The 20,805-nt window shown below is 43.2% G+C and overlaps 1 protein-coding gene and 1 pseudogene across 4 annotated transcripts; one reads left to right on the top strand and one right to left on the bottom strand.

Annotated features, from left to right (window-relative positions):
• Positions 1–225: 225 nt before the first annotated feature.
• LOC142443376 (uncharacterized) lies at positions 226–20,322 on the bottom strand. Of its 4 annotated transcripts, none has more exons than XM_075544786.1 (4): positions 20,209–20,322; positions 3,710–3,836; positions 2,732–2,915; positions 226–2,318 (listed from the first exon to the last, which is right to left on the bottom strand). In XM_075544786.1, exons 1-4 carry the CDS (start codon positions 20,209–20,211, stop codon positions 245–247), a joined length of 2,388 nt encoding a protein of 795 aa, XP_075400901.1. In that variant the 5' UTR covers positions 20,212–20,322; the 3' UTR covers positions 226–244. The 4 variants fall into 4 exon arrangements, with proteins under 4 accessions (XP_075400901.1, XP_075400900.1, XP_075400903.1 ...); XM_075544785.1 differs by lacking the exon at positions 20,209–20,322 and adding an exon at positions 19,209–20,150; XM_075544788.1 differs by lacking the exon at positions 20,209–20,322 and adding an exon at positions 19,209–20,150 and having other exon boundaries at positions 2,732–2,792.
• LOC142430353 (UPF0711 protein C18orf21 homolog pseudogene) lies at positions 9,361–9,971 on the top strand (annotated as a pseudogene).
• Positions 20,323–20,805: the final 483 nt, after the last annotated feature.

Here is a 20,805-nt window from a genome sequence, read left to right as displayed (position 1 = left end):
TCAGAAGTTCCTATCTCAAGCCTTGTTGTATGACTCCTGAGTAGGAAGATCGTTAGGAATCCAATTAACTCTGGTAGGAACAAGGCTGCTGTGCATCTCCTCAGAGGGTAAGAGCGAATATTATCAGAATATCTATCAGCGTACTTTAAGGATGAAATACTAATAAAAGTAGACATTATAAGGTTTTTTCCTTCTGCTGTGAACTTCCCAGAGCATGATACATAATTACTTTCATGATACATATTTAATCCAGACACTTTCCCACCTTACACTTATATTTCTCTTTTGTATGTGTTCTCACATGATATTTTAAAGCAGAAGAAGAATTAAAAGCTTTCCCACATGTCTTACAGTCATATGGTTTCTCTCCAGTGTGTGTTCTCATGTGTATTGGTAAAGAAGAAGGGCTCTTGAAGGCTTTTCCACATTCCTTACAGACATATGGTTTCTCTCCAGTGTGCATCCTCAAATGTCCTCGAAGGTAGGACAGTTGGCTGAAAGCCTTCCCACACTGTTTACATTCATAGGGCTTCTCATCAGTATGGGTACTCATGTGTGTTCGTAAAGATAATGGCCATTTGAAAGTTTTCCCACATTGATCGCATTCATAGGGTTTTTCCCCAGAGTGTGTTTTCATATGTGCTTCTAAAGATACAGGCCAATTAAAGGCTTTCCCACATTGCTTACATTGGTAGGGCTTCTCTCCACTATGCACTCGCATATGATTTGATAAAAACGAGGGCCACTGGAAGGCTTTCCCACATTCCTTACACCTATAAGGTTTCTCTCCAGTGTGCAATCTCACATGTCCTCGCAGGTATGAGAGTTGACTGAAGGCTTTCCCACATTCCTTACATTCATAGAGCTTTTCTTTACTGTGAGTCCTTTCGTGCCTACGGAGGTTCTGGAGATAACTGAAGGCTTTCCGACATTGTTTGCACTCATAGGGTTTCTCACCGGAATGTGTTCGCATATGTTCTCGTAAGTGTTTGGGACAACTGAAGGCTTTGTCACATTGCTTACAGTCATAGGGCTTCTCTCCAGTGTGAGTAGTCAGGTGGGTTCGTAAAGACATGGCCCAATTAAAGGTTTTTCCGCATTGCTTGCATTCATATGGTTTCTCACCAGAGTGCATCCGCATGTGTGCTCTTAAGGATATGGGCCAGTTGAAAGCTTTGTCACATTCCTTACACACATAGGGCTTCTCCCCAGTGTGCAATCTCGTATGCTTCCGTAAAGACGAGGACCACTTGAATGCTTTTCCACATTCTTTGCAATCATAAGGTTTCTTTCCAGTATGTATTTTCAAGTGTTCTCGAAGGTAGGAGAGTTGACTGAAGGCTTTCTTGCATTGCTTGCATTCATAGGGTCTCTCACCAGTGTGTGTGCTCAGATGTGCTCGTAAGGACAAGGGCCATTTGAAGGCTTTCCCACACTGCTTACATTCATAGGGTTTCTCATCAGAATGCATTCTCAAATGTGCTTCTAAGTGTACAGGCCAAGTAAAGACTTTCCCACAATGCTTACAATCATAAAGTTTCTCTCCACTGTGTATACTCTTATGTGTCCGCAAGGATAATGGCCATTTGAAAGCTTTACCACACTGATTGCACTCAAAGGGTTTCTCACCGGAATGTGTTCTCATATGTGCACGTAAGTATACAGGCCAACTGAAGGTTTTTCCACATTGCTTACATTCATGATGTTTCTCTCCAGTATGTGTACTCATATGTATTCGCAAAGACAAGGGCCATTTGAAAGCTTTCCCACATTGATGGCAATCATAAGGCTTCTCTCCATTGTGCACTCGCACATGTCTTTTTAAGGATATGGGCCAACTAAACGCTTTCCCGCATTGGCTACATTCATAGGGTTTCTCGCCAGTGTGCCGTCTCATATGTCTTCGTAAGGATATGGGCCAACTGAAAGCTTTCCTACATTGCTTACATTCATAGGGTTTCTCCTTGGTATAAGTCCTTCCGTGACTTTGAAAGGATAGGAGACAACTAAAGGATTTCCCACATAATTTACATGCTGGTGGCCTTACAGTGCTGTGAGGTTGCTCGTGTACTTTCACATCTGATGGGCAATTACATGTCGGCATATATTCTTGATATTCACACAGCTCGTGTCTAGTGCCACTTGCAATGTGACTTTCACATGAATGATGCACGATGACTTTTGGATACTCGTTGCATTCATATGGATTGAACAGAACAGAACCTTCCTTAGAGAGATTAAGATTTAGAAGCTGGTTATAGGTTTCTCCACATTGAATATGATCATTAATTTCACAGAGCCTCTCATTCATATGATTTCTGTTAAAATGAAGAGAAGTATATTATTAATAATATGTTAATGATATATTTATATGTAGAAATTAATTTAGGATTCCTTTTGATCATTGTAACACTGGATTTTCTGGCTGAACAGTGCATGTAACTCATTTATTCCACAGACAACTGTTTCTAACTAATTTACAAGGGGGGGGGGGCTCTAAAAGTTTGTGGGGAAATTCCATTGTTTCAATTACACTTTTATGAAATTTTTTGAGGTCTCTTCATGTTTTAAATAATGATAAACTCACATTTAGTGAAAAACTGGTTGTAAAAATTTCTTGTGAATAAATGAAGATGGTGTCGTGGGGGGGGCGTTTGTTTGCTTTTTAAATTCTCAATAAACACAAAGGCTCTTTCCATGGATACTGCAGTATCTTGTTTGTGCAACTCACCTCACATGCGTTCTCTGGTTTTTGTGTTGATCTACAGTGCTACTGCCTTCCAAGAGTTTTCCTAAAACGGAGGCCCAAGAATAATTTCTTGTGAACTTTGGGATTTTATGTTCCTTGGACAATTTCCCCCCATATATACCAGGTAGAGAGACAGACCCACAGGCTTTAAATGGAGTTTCAGTATCTGAAACAAAAAAAAAGTGTACACAAATGTTATAAGGAAAAGACAACAGATGGAGTGGGGAAAGGAGAGGGAGGGGGAAAAAAAAAAAGAGGACCTGATGCAAGAGGCTTAAGTGGAGAGCAAATGCCTTGAGAATGATTGGGGCAGGGAATGTATGGATGTGCGTTATACAATTGATGTATGTATATGTATGGATGGTGATAAGAGTTGTATGAGTCCCTAATAAAATGTAAAAAAAGAAAAGAGGAGAAAAAAATGATTAGGGCAAAGCCTGTACAGATGTACTTTATACAATTGATGTATGTATATGTATGAACTGTGATAAGAATTGTATGAGCCCCTAATAAATTGTTAAAATTAAAAAAAATGTGTATGGTAAAGGTCAAAAAAAAAAAAAAGGAAAAGACAACAGTTGGCATAAAAGACATTGAAGAGTTTAGCTGTTTCTGAATTTTGTATTGAAAGTCACCAGGTGACATAGTGGACAGAAATTTAAATATAATGAAATTATTTCAGTTTCCAAAACCAATATCCTCTAGGGCCAAACTTGATTCTTGACTTCTACATCCACATTGATGAGACTGAGATAATTCTGAGTCTCTAACAAGACAATCTGTTTACACACAAATTCTCATTGTCATGGAGAAACTACTAGATTATAGCTCCATGAAGGTTACAATCATGCCTGTGTTACTGAGGAACATACTCTTCTTTCCATATTACAAATCTTGGAACAAGTTCGATGAGTAAGAACTTCTTGTTCTCTAAATGTGAGAGAGTAATGTCATCCTTACCTAGTGAGGCCAGATTCCTGAAGGTTTCCAGCATCACATCTCTGTAGAGTTTCCTCTGTACAGGGTCCAGCAGAGCCCACTCCTCCAGAGAGAAGTGCACAGCTACATCCTCAAAGACCACAGACTCCTAAGATATATGAGCGCAGGAGGATGAGTGCAACTGATAGAGCTGAGAAACTGGCCTCAACTCACTGGCAGTTCAAACAAGATTCTGGGGCCCTTCCTATCTACATTATGACTCTGATCTTAAAACACTTCATCTGTACTTGCAACTCACTAAACTCATAAACTACACAGCATTACTAATACATAGATGTTTCTGTGGGTTTTCTATGACTACTTCCAAGTCTTATTCCTCTCTGTGAGAAGGATCTGTAGTACAATGGAGAGAAAAATGGATAATTTTGAGAAATACTGTAAGAATGAAACATTTTCATTTTGAAACCAATTCCTTATGAGAAAAAACAATTCCTTATCTCCTTCCCTATGGTTCATCACACCACTGAGCACTACATTAAGCTCGGGGCTAAACCAGAATGAGTTTTTTTAAGAATAAAAACATTACAGCAGAACTGCTACTATTCCCTTGACTGAAGAAGAGAGACAGGGTGCCTGTGGAAACCCCACTTACCATGAGGGCCAGCTAGTGACAGTATTTTCAAGAATTCCAGGCCATCAGAACTAAAGCAGATAGGTCATACTGACTGATGAAAATATCTTTTTGAGAAGTACTAATTTCATTTATCTGAGGAATAGTTATCACAAACTATTTCTATCTTCCTCTTTGAGCTACTTCATGAAAAGTAAGTTATTAAAAATAACGTTCAAGAAATAAAAAAATCACAGAGAAGCAAAACAAAAACTTAGAATGCCACACATTACTTATGGAGTACCCCCCACCCCGCAAAAAAAAAAAAGAAAACCTTGGGAAAAGATCCGCTGGGCGGAGCTTTCGTAGTATGCATCCATGCTCCCCACACACACCCCCCAGCTAGGTGAGCACCGAGCAACTCGCTCTGAGTTGCTGTACCCAGTGGCATCGCCTGGGAAGGTTCTCTCTGGTCACAGTGAATTTTTTCATGAAAGCAGTTTTGCTCAAATCTCATTGTGATGGCTGATTTAAGAGACTATGGAATTTTGTTTCCTGCTTGGGAAAAATGACGCAGAAAAGGTTGTGATGTTGAACACAGCTTACAGGGACAGCACTATGGGAAAAACTCAAGTGTACGAGTGGTTTTCTCATTTCAAAAAAGATGAAACGTTGATTGATGACAAACCTTGTTCTGGATATCCATCAACTTCACGAATGGACGAAAATGTCAACAAAATTCATGCACTTGGCTCATTGAAGAGAAAGGGAAGTTATCTGGGCTATCTTGGAACTCAGTTCAGCAAGTTTTAACACACATTCAGCAAATTTTAACACAAGTTTTACTGCAAAATTTGTGGAAACATGCCATGCTTTTAAAGAACAGCTCTGAAGTGACCCAGACTGTTTTCCCAAGGTCATTACTGATGATGCCCAATGATCTCTTTCCATCAAAGCCACACAAAAAAAGTATGCTGGCTTTGCTAACCTTGAGATAGAGGTCTTAACCTTGACTCCCATTTGGCTTGGAGTCAATTGAAGGTTAAAACATTCCATTAGGCCCTCGCCTCCCCACACCGCTGCCATGTCTTCCGGGCCCAGCTGAACGCCCTGCAGCGCCTGCTGGAGCAGCTCAAGCTGCAAGCCAGCGTGGAGAGGATCAAGGTTACTCAGGCAGCTGCAGAGCTTCAACAGTACTGTATGCAGAACGCCTGCAAGACGCCCTCTTGGTCGGGGTTCTAGCAGGAAGCAAGCCCTTCCGGGAGCCCAGATCCTGCGCTTTACTCTCAAGACTAGAAGTAGTTCGCTGAGGAATGCCTTCAAGGATGAATGGATGACTGCCTGCCTCTAAGTCGCAAGACATTTTTATCTAGCCAAACAACTTTCAGCTATTTGAGACCTTTCCTGTGGCCTGGTCCTATAGCCAACATTCTATAGGAATTGATGTATTTCTGTTCAATTAAGAAAGAGTAGATCTGTACAGAATAATGGCCTGGATCTTTTGGCGAAGTGCATTACACTTGAGACAAAGAAAAAGCTTGCCATCAAACACCCAAAGACACCTTTTTCATAAGGGGATTGTTGTTTTTCTATGCCTGGAGTACCATGTATGTTTTATTTATTGGATATTTACATTTTAAAGAGGAAAGCATTTCTGTTAATTTTTTAAAAATGGAATATTTACAATTTTTCCTAAGGTCTTTATAGATTATCAAAATTTCCTATCGCATTTCTAAATGAAGCTAAGCAAGTACAGGCAGTCCCCAGATTTTGAACGAATTCCATTCCTAGGTCTGTCTTTCAGTTGACAGAGAGTGAGGTTGACGGAGAGTGAGGTTCATGTCTAACATTGCTTGGTCAAATGTCTGTCTTAGTATATAGTGTCCTTTTCTTTGTATAACATTGAAGAAACACTTCCAGATAATAAAGCATCTTTGACATAGTAATACAGTAGAACATAATAATGCTTTGATGCACATTGTAAAGTAGTTCCTACTTGTTATCATGAACCATTGTATGTACCTTGAGTTTTTAATAAAATAGGCTTCATAAGTATGGGTTGTAACAGTGGCCTACAATAGTAAGTGAATCAGAAGTTCATAATCAAAAGGACTGCCTGAATAAAGATTTGAGGAAGAATAGGCCTTACTAAGTGATGCCTTGATTTTTCTAAACACAAAGAGCTTTATTTTTTAACAGTAAACATGGGAGCTGTTTCTTCTCAGACTAGTTGGAAAGAGTTACGTTGTCTTGTTGTAAATTAGGTTGCCCTATCTTCTGTCTGAAGCAGATTTGGCTATTGTTTTAAATTCCTTTGATTTGGTTTGGGATACTTTTCAAAGAGTATTTTGTATTTGTGATAATCTTTGAGGGAATTGGAAATAAAATTTATGCTTAATTAAAAAAAAACATTCCATTGGGAATGTGCACATGACTATAACATTTATAAAGGGATTGGCAGTGTTGTTCCCAAGACACACCCTGTCTCAATTTCCAGGAGTGTGATCCCTACATCATTCTAGAGCATCGGTGCTCAAGCTGTGGGTCACGACCCCTCTGGGGGGGTCAAACAACTGTTTCACAGGGGCCGCCTGATTCATAACAGTAGCAAAACTATAGTTATGAAATAGCAATGAAAATAATGTTATGGTTGGGGGTCACCACCACATGAGGAACTGTATTAAAAGGTCGCAGCATGAGGAAGGCTCAGAACCACAGTTCTAGAGGCTACATTGCTACCCTCAATTATTCCCCACTGAAAACACACACGATATACAAACCCTGCTCACTGGAACCAATGAGCAGCATGGATTCCCCAAGTCCTGGTCTCTGAAAAATGTCAACTCACTTATATCCCATGAGCCAGGAACAGAGAAAATCCTGTCATGCAACAATACTGATAGTAAGATTTACCTAATTCAGCAGCACTACAACAGGCTGGAAACATCTCTATGATTGGTGCACAGTGAAATGAGCTCCCTGGGATGCCCTCGGTTACTATGAATAGAGCTTTCTGAAAACAAGTCCCCATTACACATTGTATAAAAAGAATTAACATATCAGGGTTGGGAGCGCTTAAGAACTTGGGATTTCTGGGGGGTTCCATCCACTGTATGTGATAGGCTGCTCACTACACTAAAACAATATATAAAAACAAGATGCTTTATGCCAAACCCCTGCTTTTCTGCTAAGTGCCTGGTAAATGCGAAGAAAAGGGTACTGGCTGATACATGTCATGGAGAACTGACTCTAACAAACGCTGCCAGTAGAAAACATCTCACACTGTTGCACATCCTAAGTACCCACACCAACCAAACCCACAGCCATTGAGTCAATTCTGACTCACAGCACCTTATACAGGGTTACTGAGACTATACATTTTTAAAATACTTTTATTGGGGGCTCAGACATCTCTTATCACAATACATACATTCCTCCAAAGTGTCAAGCACATATGCCATCATCAATTTCAAAGCATTCTCTTCCCACTTGAGCCCTGATATCAGCTTATTTCTTCCCCCTCACATCCCCGTCCACCCACTCTCATGAACCCCTGATAAGTTATAGATTATTTTTTCCATAGCTTACATCGTCCTCAGTTGCCATCACCCACTTGTACGTACTCGTCCCCCTGGGAGGGGGTTCTAGATTGATGAGCCTGTAAATCTTCACAGGAGCACACCACCTCACCTTTCTTCTCGTGGGTTGGCTGGTGGGTTTCAATCACTGATCTTGACATCAGTAGCTCAATGCCTTGCCCACAACCATCAAGACTCCTTAGGAATATGAAACTCTAGTGATACAGTCAGATAAACAATGGACTGCTAACCACAAGGTTGACAGTTCTAACCTACCAGTTGCTCCTCTGGAGAAAGTTGAAGCTGTCTACCTTTATGAGGATTTAAGGCCTTGGAAAGTCTACATAGGGCCACTATGAGAAATAAATGAATTGATGGCAGTAGGTTTGGGTTTGGTTTATGTGATGCCACTGGGAGTACTCATAAACACTATTAAACTGTACATTTAAAATTGGCTAACACTTTAAAAAGCCTTATGCTTTTTTAAAAACTCTGTGGGAACAAGGTGACAAATCAAGAGATTGAACGAAGCCTGGAGGGCAGTGAGTTCATACCAATAAGGAAAGACAACTTAGAAAAGAAGGGTGAAATGGATACATAACTTTAACAATGTGATCAATGTCATGAATACTTTAAAATGGCAAATTTTTATTTTTCTAAAATAAAAATTTTGGAAAATGTTATTGTGTTGGGCAGGGTTCTCTAGATAAATGAAACCAGGACACTTGTGATTTTATATATACGTTTACACAGCAAGAAGTAATATACACATAGTAACACAGAGGGTTCAATTCAGCTCACTTCTGTGGAACAGTTAATATACTGGAAGTCCTTCAACTCACGCAGTCTGCCAAGTCCAAGGTCAAGGAGGCAGACCGCAGAGTCCTCCCTTGAGCAAGGCAAGCAGAGTGCCCACAGGCAGCAAGCAGCAGGGCGGGTCATCAACAGTCAGTAGCTCCTGAGCTTAGCAAAGCAGGCCAGGATGGGATAACGAATGCAAGCAATGCAAGGTGGCAGGATCCACCAGCCTCAAGCTCAAGTGATGTGCACAACAGCAGCGTGGCTAAGCAGGTCTCGAAGGAATCTTGGCTCTAGTGACATGATCCATGGGTTGGCTGTCCCGCAGGTAGTGTAGCTCACAGGTTGATGCACAGAACTAGCTAAAGCAGCAGCATGCTCCAACATGCTCCAATCATCTGAGAGCAAGAGAGGGGGGCAGGCCTTGCAGAGGCATTTATCTCTTTGCCCTCCAATCAAAGTGTGACCTGATTAATCCCACATGTTCCTATCAGCCAGGTTGGCACAATAAACTTAACTATCACAGTTACGTTATACAGATTCTGCAATCACAATAAAAAATTTAAATTTACAGCAAATAAAGATACTGCTATGAAGGAAAATTAAACATCAGTATCTCTCAAGAACACATGCAACTCTTGTCAACAAAATATTATCAAATTGGGATCCTTTCCTCGCCAGCCACAATGAGAGAGAAGCACTACCTTAGGCTGTGGCGTGAAAACTACAAGCTAGCTGCCAAGGCCAAGCCCACTATCTCCTATGCTAAGAACACTTTTGAACAAACATGTCCATACTGTTTCCAGTTGCTGGTGTTGATAAATCCTGAGCACACCTCAAGCTGAAGACCACACAGACTCCCAAAATATAGAAACATCTGCATCAAGAAGCAAAATGTTATACACTTGTTTTAAAGAAGCAACAATTGTGAAAAAATACAAAGACATATTGTTGGTTAGTTGTAAGACATGCAACAGAATAGTTAAACATCAAGGTAAAAACAGACCTTTTCTCTCCTTGCTGAAGAGCAGTCTTGGCACCCCTATGACTAACCCCACTCTGAGGACACTGGAGAGGAAGGGTCAGAGTTCTACAAACCGCAATCAGATGTCTAATTCCAAGGGCAAGACTCCTACCTTGATCTTCAAAACACCCCTCCATCTGGACAGTCATCACCTACTTTCCCTTCCTCAAAGACTGTGAGCAAAACACAGAAACACCTTTCTCAACTAAAAACGTTGCTCAATCAGCAAGAATCCCGAAAATGGGCTTTAGATACTTTTTGTCCTCTTTGTAGAGGATTTTGAAAATAAGAAATGCCTAATATAATTTCTTAAATTAATCAGAAAACCAATATTTTTGCCTTAAAAAACAAACAAGCAGGAACTGAAGACCACAGTGACGAAGGAAGCGTTGGCCTTGGTGGGAAATCCAACATGAGCTCCAGGGACCGACGAGGACAACACTTTGGCTGGGGGGCAGAGAATACATTCCAGCTGTTTTTGTTGGTAGCTGCAGCAGTAATGGAGACTTGGTGTACAAGCTGGATCCGGAGTCTACTGGGGACCTAACTACCCACTGAATGGAAGTGAGAGGGTTTCTGGATGATAGATAAATCAGACAGCAGGACTGAGGGCAGCTCACAAAGCAATTAAACAAGCAAGAAGTCAAAATATAGACATAAACACATCATGAAAACTGACAGCAAGCTTGTCATCAAAGGTGCGACAGATTGGGTTGATAAATGGAAGCAGAATGGATGGAAAATGGCCTCTGGAAGAGATGTTGACAACAGAAGTGATTTTGAGAAGCTTGATCATGCCTCCCAAGGCATGGTTATTCAGTGGGAGTATGTTCCTGGCCATCCAGGCATAAAACACAACAAAGAAGGTAAGCAGTTGGCCACAGAAGGAGCTAAAAATAGACTTCCTTTCCAGCAAAGGTTGCTAACCTTCGTTTTTGGAGTTATAGCTGTTGATGCAGATTCCAAAGTTTTCCTTCCCTCTTTCTCACAGTGATGACTTATTACACTGTTTTCTCCATTTTGTTTTTACCTTTTTATAACAATTGGCATTAACATCCTTCTAGATGAATAGAAATACACTCACCACTTTCAAGAAAGCAAACCAACAACCCTAGGAACATGAGGTCTGAGAGCAAGCTTTCTTGGCATTCTTCAGTGTTCATGGGAAGCCTTACTGGAATGAGTACCTGAATCCTGCCGACCGCTGAAGGTGCTGCTGGTATCACAGAACACAGGGCTAGTCTGGGGGGACTAGAGAAACAAATTCATAGACACTCATATGTGTGTAAGAGAGAGCTTTAGATCAAAGGGTAATTGTGTATTAGGAAAACATCCCGGCCCAGTCCAGATCTTATCTATAAGTCCAATATTAGCCCATATGTCCGATATGGATCTATAAATTCCTCTTCAGATTCACATAACACATGCAATGACGCCGAACGCAGGACGATCATAGGCCAATGGGTAGAAAGTCTAGTGGATCCAGTGGCGGTGGAAGAATCAGTGCTAGCTTGGATCTCTACATGGCTCCTCCAACTCCAGGGCTCTAGCTCCATCTGCATAGCTCCATGTGGCTTGTCACCAGGAATGTCTCAGGAGTGTGTGTCCCATCTCCAGGGAGGAAGACCGGAGTTCCCAGGGTCCTCAGGAGAAGGCTATATCCACACAGCAGCCTCACTGGTTCTGGCCGGATCGACAGGCTAGATTCCATCCCTTCACTGTTTGACTGCAATTATGTAACCGCCACACACAGGAAAGGTCTTCGGAAGTAAGTAAAGAGATATCTGGGCTTTAAGACATTTTCTTTCTTTCTTTTATTAACTTTTTCATGACTTAGGCCACTTTCTAAGGAAAATTGAAACTTGTTGGAGCATTATGATAGTTAGGTTTATTGTGCCAACTAGGCTTCCATAGAATAAGGTGGGCAGAGTTTAATAAGGCCACAGCTTGACTGGAAGGCAACAAGATAAATACCTTTCTGAGGCCGGCCCCCTTCCCACTTACACCCTGGTGATGGGACTTGCACTCGGGTCTGCTGCCTCAACTGGGCGCTGAGCTACAGTAGGTGGAGCCACTTGTGGATCGTGTAGCCTTGCCCAAGCATCACAGAGGTTGAGGCTCCCTGGAGACCTGCTTTGCCACGCTTCTTGAGGACCCATCTGGACTGCTTTGCTCTGCTCCCACTATGCTTAGCTTCTCATCTTCCTGCTGTTGCTGCCCCAGCCTGCCTGAGGGCAGACCATGCTGTCTGCCTCCTTGACCTTGGGTGTGAGTTGAAGGACCTTCAGTGTTAAATGTTCCAAGAAAGTGAGTTGAACTGAGCCCTCTGTACTCTTGTGTGGACTAATTAGCTGTTCTAGTCCTTCCGACCCTGTAAACCTATCCATATATATACACCACATATACCCGAGGACAAGTCGAGTTTTTTCAGCACTTTTTTATCATTAGGGGCTCATACAACTCTTATCACAATCCATACATACATCAACTGTGTAAAGCATATCTGTACATTCATTAACCTCATCAGTCTCAAAACATTTGCTCTCCACTTAAGCCCCTGGCATCAGCACCTCATTTTTGCCCCCTCCCTCCTCCCTCATGAACCCTTGATAACTTACAAATTATTATTTTGTCATATCTTACACTGTCCAATGTCTCCCTTCACCCATCCTGTTGTCCGTCCTCCAGGGAGGTTATATGTAGATCCTTGTAATCAGTTCCCCCTTACCACCCCACCCTCCCTCCACCCTCCCAGTATCGCCACTCTCACTAGTCCAGAAGGGATCATCCGCCCTGGATTCTCTGTGCCTCCAGCTCCTATCTGCACCAGTGTACATCCTCTGGTCTAGCCAGACTTGTAAGGTAGAATTGGGATCATGATAGTGTGGGGGAGGAAGCATGAAGAACTAGAGGAAAGGTGTATGTTTCATTGTTACTACATCACACCCTGACTGGCTCATCTACTCCCTGAGACCCTTCTGCAAGGGTATGTCTAATTGCCTACAGATTGGCATTGGGTCTTCACTCCTCCGCGCTCCCCTTTATTCACAATGATATGATTTTTTGTTCTGATGATGCCTGATACCTGATCCCTTCAACACCTCGGGATCGCACAGGCTGGCATGCTTCTTCCGTGTGGGCTTTGTTGCTTCTGAGCTAGATGGCCGCTTGTTTACCTTCAAGCCTTGAAGACCCAGACACTGTCTCTTTTGATAGGCGGACACCATCAGCTTTCTTCACCACATTTGCTTATGCATCCACTTTGTCTTCAGTGGTCATATTGATCGAACTGGGGAGGTGAGCACACAATATGATTTTTTGTTCTTTGATGCTCAGCACATTTTTAATGAAAAAGCTCCCCAGTTTTTTGTGGTAAAATTAGGTGCCTCAGCTTAACTCGAGTATATACAGTATATAAAATCTTAAGTGTCCTGGTTTTGTTTCTCTAGAGAACCCTGCCTAACACAAGCATCTACAAGCTTGTGAAGGTTTCTCCTGGGTAACAGTAACCTCCATCTTAATTTTTTTTAAAAGGATAGTTGCTTCTTTGTGTTCCACAATCACCTGAATAAAAGAATCTGTAAAATCTGAATGTTGGCAAGGGAATGGAGTGGCAAGGTCCCCAGGGAATGCTGAAAGTGGACTTTGGGGCCAGGGCGTGGTGCCCCAACAGACTGGACTGGAAAACGCTCCTAAGGGCCAGCAAACGATCCCTGAACTAACTACAAGCTTTTCTCTTGTGAACTGTTTTGTTCTGTTCTTTGTCAGTGGTTTGTTTTTGTTGTTTTGTTGTCTGGTTGCATACTGTTGCTTTGTTTTCCTCTGTCTTGTTTTCGTGCATGTTAGTGTCTCCACAGGTCTGTCTGAATAGGACAGGCTGGATGAACTATCTGGAGGAAAAACAACGGGACCGACAGTTCCGGGGGACTTGGGGTGGGGGGGTAGGGGGGGTAAGGAAGTGGTGTTAACAAACCCAGGGACAAGGGAAAAACATGGGACCCCAAATGGTAGAGAAGGGGGAGTGGCAGGCCTGGTGGGGAATGATCAAGGGTAAGGTTGCTTAGAGAAGAGGTATACTCTAGCCCAGGTGGCGACGAAGCATGGTAGTAGGGCAGGAGGAAAGTCAAGGGAGATGGAGGAAAGAGCTAGGAGTCAAAGGGCATTCATGGAGGTCTAGACAAAGACATGTACATGCAAATATATATAGGAGGATGGGGAAATAGATCTATGTGTCTATATTTATAGGTCAAGTATTAAGGTGGCGGAAGGACCTTGGGCCTCTACTCAAACACTCCCTCAATGTATGAATACCTTCTTTTATTAAATTGGAACTCTGTGATGCTCACTCTCCTGACACAACGGCTGGAGCCAAAGTGGGTGAACAAGTAAATGTGGTGAAGAAAGCTGATGGTGCCCGGCTATCAAAAGAGATAGTGACTGGGGTCTTAAAGGCTTGAAGATAAACAAGCGGCCATCTAGCTCAGAAGCAACAAAGTCCACATGGAAGAACACACCAGCCTGTGTGATCGAGTGGTCCCGAAGGGATCAGTTACCAGGCATCAAAGAACAAAATATCATATCATTGACTGCACACCTCCATGATAGAATCGCTGAAGACAAATGGGTGCATAAGCAAATGTGGTGAAGAAAGCTGATGGTGCCCGGCTATCAAAAGAGATAGTGTCTGGGGTCTTAAAGGCTTGAAGGTGAACAAGCGGCCATGTAGCTCAGAAGCAAAAAAGCCCACATGGAAGAAGCACACCGGCCAGTGTGATCACGAGGTACCAAGGGACCAGGTATAAGGCATCATGCAAAAAAAAAAAAGATTTAAGTGTGTGTGTGTGTATGTGTATATGTATGTATATGTATATATATACCATATTAAATGAAGGGGGAAGTGCAGAGTGGAGACCCAAGGCCCAAGTGTCGGCCAATGGAGATCCCCTCATAGAGGGGTTTAGGAGAGGAGATGGGTTAATTAGGGTGTGAGGTAGTACCGATGAAGAACACAGCTTTCCCCCAGATCCTGGATGCTTCCTCCCCCCAACTACCATGATCCGAATTCTACCTTGCAGGGCTGGATAGGACAGAGGCTGTACACTGGTACATATGAGGGCTGGAGGTACAGGGAATCCAGGGTGGATGATACCTTCAGGACCAAGGGTGTGAGGGACGATGTTGGGAGAGTGGAGGGTGAGTGGGTTGGAAAGGGGGAATTGATTACAAGGATCCACATGTGACCTCTTCCCTGGGAGAGGGACAGCAGAAAAGGGGGGAAGGGAGACTCCGGATAGGGCAAGATATGACAAAATAACGATGTATAAATTACCAAGGGCACATGAGGGAGGGGGGAAAGGGGAGGGAGGGGAAAAAAAAAGAGGACCTGATGCAAGGGGCTTAAGTGGAGAGCAAATGCCTTGAGAATGATTGGGGCAGGGAATGTATGGATGTGCTTTATACAATTGATGTATGTATAAGTATGGATTGTGATAAGAGTTGTATGAGTCCCTAATAAAATGTAAAAAAAGAAAAGAGGAGAAAAAAATGATTAGGATAAAGAATGTACAGATGTGCTTTATACAATTGATGTATGTATATGTATGAACTGTGATAAGAATTGTATGAGCCCCAATAAATTGTTAAAAAAAATCTGAATGTTGTTCCTATTTTAGAACAAAATAATTTGCTTTGGTGAAGATCTATTTCCAAGTCTGAAAATTACATCAGAGCACAACAGAGTAACAACTTTGTTATCATAAATCTTTTCTGGAACATAGATATATACTTTAAAAAAAATGATAAGCTAGGGTTATAGTCAAAGTATCTTTTTAAGAGCTCTTGAAATAAATTACTTAGATATTTTGAACTATTATGTACATATTTATTTGGATATATATATATATATATATATATATCTCAAATTGAAACCAAGAAAATATTTAAAAATTGCCACACAACTGAATGTGTTAGAAATGTGTAAGACTGGTTTAATATTCATAAGTCAATCCATAGAATTCATCATACACCATATCAATTGGCAAGAGAAAAGTCATATGAAAACATAGTTGTGGAAAAACCACTTATCAAAATTCAACACCCATTCATGATAATAACTCTAAAAATTTTTTTTTAAATAACTAGTAAGAGATTTCAACTTGACAAAGACCTAGAACAAAGCTACATAAAATAGCATATTTGTTTTTAAATATCATATTTAAGGGTGAGAAATTGGGTCTTTTCTCTCTAAGACCAGCAATAGGGCAAGAAAATAAAAGTGAAATAAAGAATAAATTGTCTTTGAGGGGATGACTGTTAATGTAGAAAAACCAAGGAATTACAAACAAAGCAACAACAAAAGCACCCTGGAAGTAATTAATAAATTACAGCAGAACAGAAAGCTCAATGTTTCACCTTCTGTAGCAATGAAGGAGCCCTAGTATGCAATGGGTTAACTGCTATTCTGCTAACCATAAGGTCAACAGTTCAAACCCACCAGCCTCTCCATGGGAGAAAGATGAGACTTTCAGCTCCCACAACGAATGACAACCTCTGAAACCCTATAGAGCGGTTTTACTCTCCCTACAGGGCCGCTGTGAGTTGGCCTAGAGTCCTCAGCAGTGAGCAGCAGAGGGTGACCCTTCAGTTAGGGTTTGTGCCCTGGAGCAGGAAAGTCAAATTCACTAATTCCAAAATAGAGCGGGGGAAGACAAGGTGACACCAGTAGGGAGTCCAACAACAAAGCAGGCTGTCGTGATGGAGTCCCCTCTGAAATCCGAATATACTTTTTCCTTTGGAACTCACATCCTCTGAGAAGTCCCATGCAGATGGTTTACATTAATGCAGGCTTCAGGATAAACACAGGACGCAAGTGTTGACCGTGAACAAGTGTGGGAAACTAACACTGAGGGAGTTAGGGCGAGGACTGCATTCCCTAACTTACAACAGAGGGAAGCTGGAAAGCTGGTATTCCACTGTGGGAAAGCCTCCACTTTGGAGAGTTAGAGATAAAGTCCAAGTACATTATCCTGCTTTAAACATCATTCCCACACATTCTCCCTATACAGTTATGCTGCTTTAAAGTAAGCACATGGTTGATTTTATCTCCCTACAGAAGCAGACATCCTGCTGCTCTCTTCTCCCACTGTGTCACCCAGTTCCCCTCATACCTTCCCCCAATACAGGTATTAAGTTTCCTCACCTGTTAGCTCAGGTAACTTACTGTAGTTACCACCCACCTATAATGTCACAAGATAGTAAAGACTCTTCCCCACCCTCTTCTCCCACTTCCACGAGGACCATCAAGAGGGGCTGAGGTGAGCATGCTACCATAAAATGTGTCTGACTCCTTCATTTTACGCTCTCCTATCTTTTATGACTTTAACCTTTCTATATTGGTGCCGTAAAATTGCACCTATGGGCTCTGGTTTTTAGAGGCTGGTTTCCTCTGACAAGCAAGCAGACAGAATAATATGGTTTCTTAAGTCTTAGGACAGTTTCAGGATGTATTGACTATTAAGAGAGCAGAATTAGCTTTCTGGGTACAAACAATCAACTAAGGTAAACTGAGAGAGGCATTTATGACGAGCAAGCACTCTTCCTTGATGTCTTAAAGATCTCAAGCATTACATAGCCCTTCTAGGACACAACTGTCCCTAACACGTTTGCCTGGGAGCAATACAGTCTTAATTTCAGAGACTGACTTGGGGCTGGGGAAACACGGCGTGAGTTAGGCTAACTACAGTAAGTTGGGTCACGGCGGCAGCGAAAGCTGGAAGAAGTTAAAAGCACAATACCCTTTACGTCAGCACTAAAAAAGATACTTGGCTATACATCTGAAACACAAGTCTAGGATAAATATTGGGAGAATGCTAAATTATGACATAAATAAATGGAGATACATTCCATGTATATGGACAGAAGACTTATCCTTTTATTGTATTTTATAGAAGATTTATACCGATGTCCATTCTTCCCAACTTGATTTGTACCCTCCATACACTCCCAGTCAAAATCCAAGAAAGTTATTTTGTGGATATTAACAATGAGTTATCACTATGCACCTATTGTTATTGTAAGTTCCAACTCAGAGACCCTGCGCACAACTGAAACACTGCCCAGACCTGCACCTCCTCCCAATTGCTTCTCTACCTGTTGAATGACTAAACTACAGACCACGCTACCACAGAGAGGATAAGGAACAGGGACTCTCCTGCCTTGCTGATGGAAATCTAACAGCGTAATTGTCGCAGAAGATGATCTGTCAGCTTACTATATACAGTCTTTTTTATTTAATTGTGAATTGGGTGGGGAGAGCTTACATCTTCAGACCATCAAACTATACATTCAACAGTTCAAACCACTCACAGACCACTCCCTCTCCATTCAATCCCATCCTTCCCTCACGATTTCTCTTCTCCCTCTTACGAACCTCCATTCTCCCTTTCGCTCAAGTAAGTACCTGTCAACCTTCTAGTCCATTGCTTCCTTTTCCCATCTTTTCTCTCACTTCCTTGGGGACCACCAAAGTCTGTGTCCTTTGGTATGCACACATGTAAATACCCTTGTTCCAGCAATTCCACTCCGTTGTCACTGGAAATGTAAGCATTTTACACAGGGGCAGTGAAGCCAATCTACTCACTCCACAAGTTAGGAAGAAAAAAATAAACGATTTTATTAAAAGATGAACACCAGGAAGATCTGCAGCTTACAGGCTGTCTTTGTGGTGTCCTGCTTGAAATCAGAACACACGGAGAATACATACATTTCACTTTGGAATTCATACTTTGGGAAGTCATGTGTAGATGCATTAACTCCAGTTTCAGGGTAACCATGGGAAACAACTGGTAACCATGAGCGAGCAAACAGAGCAATAAGGTTCTTTATGTCTCAGGCCAGTCTCAGGATGTCTTTGTGACTAACTAGGTAGCAAAGCCCAGTTCTTAATCACTAACAGGTAAATAAAATGGGACTTTCAGAATTATCTGGCCCCTCTAGGTGACATCACATTCAAACTGCTTTGTCTTTAAGCAATTCATTAAAATTCCATGGGGACGGCAGTCACAAGAATGAATTATGCCACCTCCACATCCTCCTCTCCTCTTGTAGAAAAAGGCTCCTGCCTTTAGATATTCAAGGGAAACCTGGTGATGTAATGGGCTACGATGGGCTGATAACCTTAGAATCAGCAGTTTGACTCCACCACCTATTTTACAGAGGAAAGATGAGGTTTCCTTGCTCCTGTAAAGATGTACAGCTTTAGAAACCCAAAGGGGCAGTTCTACCCTGTCCTGCAGAATTGCTAGGGGTCAGAATTAACTCAATGGCAGTGGGTTTGGTTTTGGTTTGGTAAAGTTTCAGTGAGTACAAGTCAGGAAAAGCTTACTCTGAGTCATCTTATGGTTCTGAGAGATATAAGAAATGTGAGTCAAAAGTCCTTTCTCCTGGAGTCTAGCCTTTGAGGATATGGGATGGGACCTGGGATTTGGGAGATTGATTTGCAGCCTTGCTCACCTGTCCATCAATTTGGTGTACTGTGGTGTGTGGTGGTACTGGAAGCGATGCCACTGACATTTCAAACACTCGCAGGGGCATCCAGGGTGGCCCAGTTTGAGAAGAGCTTCCAGACTAAGCAGTGAAGACAGGGGCGGTCTATTTCTGAGGGATTCGCCACTGACAACCTTATGAACAGAAGCAGAACGTTGTCTGATGCCGTGCCAGAAGAGGGGTCCCTCAGGTTGGGAGGTACTCAAAATATGATGGGGGAAGTGGTACCTAAAAAGCAGAGGTGACTTGAATGACATGGGCGAAGCAACATTTTCAGGGCCTTCACATGCTGATGTGGCATGCCTCAAAATATCAACCAACTGCTGCTAATACCCATTAATACTCAGCATGTGGAATGCACGAAGTAGGAATCTGGGAGAGCTGTAAGTCACAAAAAAGGGAACTGAAGATCAGTGTCCATGACATTAGGGCTGCTACTGGTCCTTTTGCACTGGAGAATCAGTCACAGCAACACAGCGCAAACACAGGGCCGGCCGGGTTTCCCTCTGTTGTACAGGGAACAACAGCGCCAGCCTTCCGTACAACTAGGCAGAGAGTAAAAGGTCGTAGGCTTCGGCATCCGGTTTCTGGCACACCTTGAGGCCTGGGGGAAAGTGGGGCTCGGGGGTCACCCTACCTGGCTCTGTAGAGGAAGTCCTGGGAACGTCTGCTACCCAGGACCCCGCAGACCAAGTGCATCTACCCCCATGATCTGTACGGGGCACGGGGCACCAAGCCACGAGCGAGGCCGCTGCGCTCGGAGCAGACAAGCCTCCCGTCCACGGTCCCTGATGCTGGCGTGGCCCGTCCTGCGAGGCGGAGGGGCGGAGGGTCAGCCACCCCGCCGCGGACATGGGTCAGGAGACCCCGGAATGGAGGCAAGGCCTGGAGGCGCGCACACAGCGAGCGAGTTCCATCCGACACCCCCCTTTCATCCCCGCCTTCAGGGACCCTTCCCCGCGCTCACCATCTCCAAGCTCCGGGAGACCTGCAGAGTCCTCCCCGCGGGGACCGGGACGCCCGGGAGCGCGCAGCGCACGCACGTAACGCTGTCGCTGCGACAGCGCGGGGCCAAGGCGTCAGAACCCGTTGGCGGCGGGCCCGGCTCCAGCACCCGATTGGCTGGTTTTTACAGGCTCCGCCCCGACGCTCGTGATTGGTCAACCTGTTTGTCACCCCGCCCCCTCATCGTGGAGTGACGTCAGAGTCAACAGACGCGCCGCCTCCCCGGCCGGCTTCCGTCCGCGTCCCGGTCGCCTCCCCCGCCCCCGGACGCCCGCTTTTGACAGGCGTCCATTCGGACCCACGCTCCCGCGGGGCGGCCTCGGCCATCTTCGTTTTTCTTTTTTCAAATAATTGGAAAAAACGTAATACCGTCAGTCCTGCGGAAGCGGGAGCCTCTGTGAAGACCGTTCGAAGAGGAACGCTCGAATATTTCCCACCAAAAGAACGAGAGAAATGTGGTAAGACTGCACCGTGTCAGAGGTGAAAGACTGAGACCTGAGGGGACAACGAGGCAGCCCCGTTGAGTGCCCGCCCTCACAGGTTTCCCTGCCACCCGTGG

This window comes from Tenrec ecaudatus, chromosome 1, assembly GCF_050624435.1.
Source record: "Tenrec ecaudatus isolate mTenEca1 chromosome 1, mTenEca1.hap1, whole genome shotgun sequence".
Lineage (NCBI taxonomy): Eukaryota > Metazoa > Chordata > Mammalia > Afrosoricida > Tenrecidae > Tenrec > Tenrec ecaudatus.
Note: the sequence above shows the minus strand (reverse complement) of the source record. Positions and strands in the feature narration are given on the sequence as shown.

Excerpts from the sequence above, each read along its gene's own strand:
- LOC142443376 (XM_075544785.1), bottom strand. The coding sequence starts at position 19,289 with ATGCCCCTGCGAGTGTTTGAAATGTCAGTGGCATCGCTTCCAGTACCA. Across the intron at positions 3,837-19,208 it reads TACACCAAATTGATGGACAG|GAGTCTGTGGTCTTTGAGGA; the intron begins GTGAGCAAGGCT and ends CATATATCTTAG. Across the intron at positions 2,916-3,709 it reads CAGGAATCTGGCCTCACTAG|ATACTGAAACTCCATTTAAA; the intron begins GTAAGGATGACA and ends TTTTTGTTTCAG.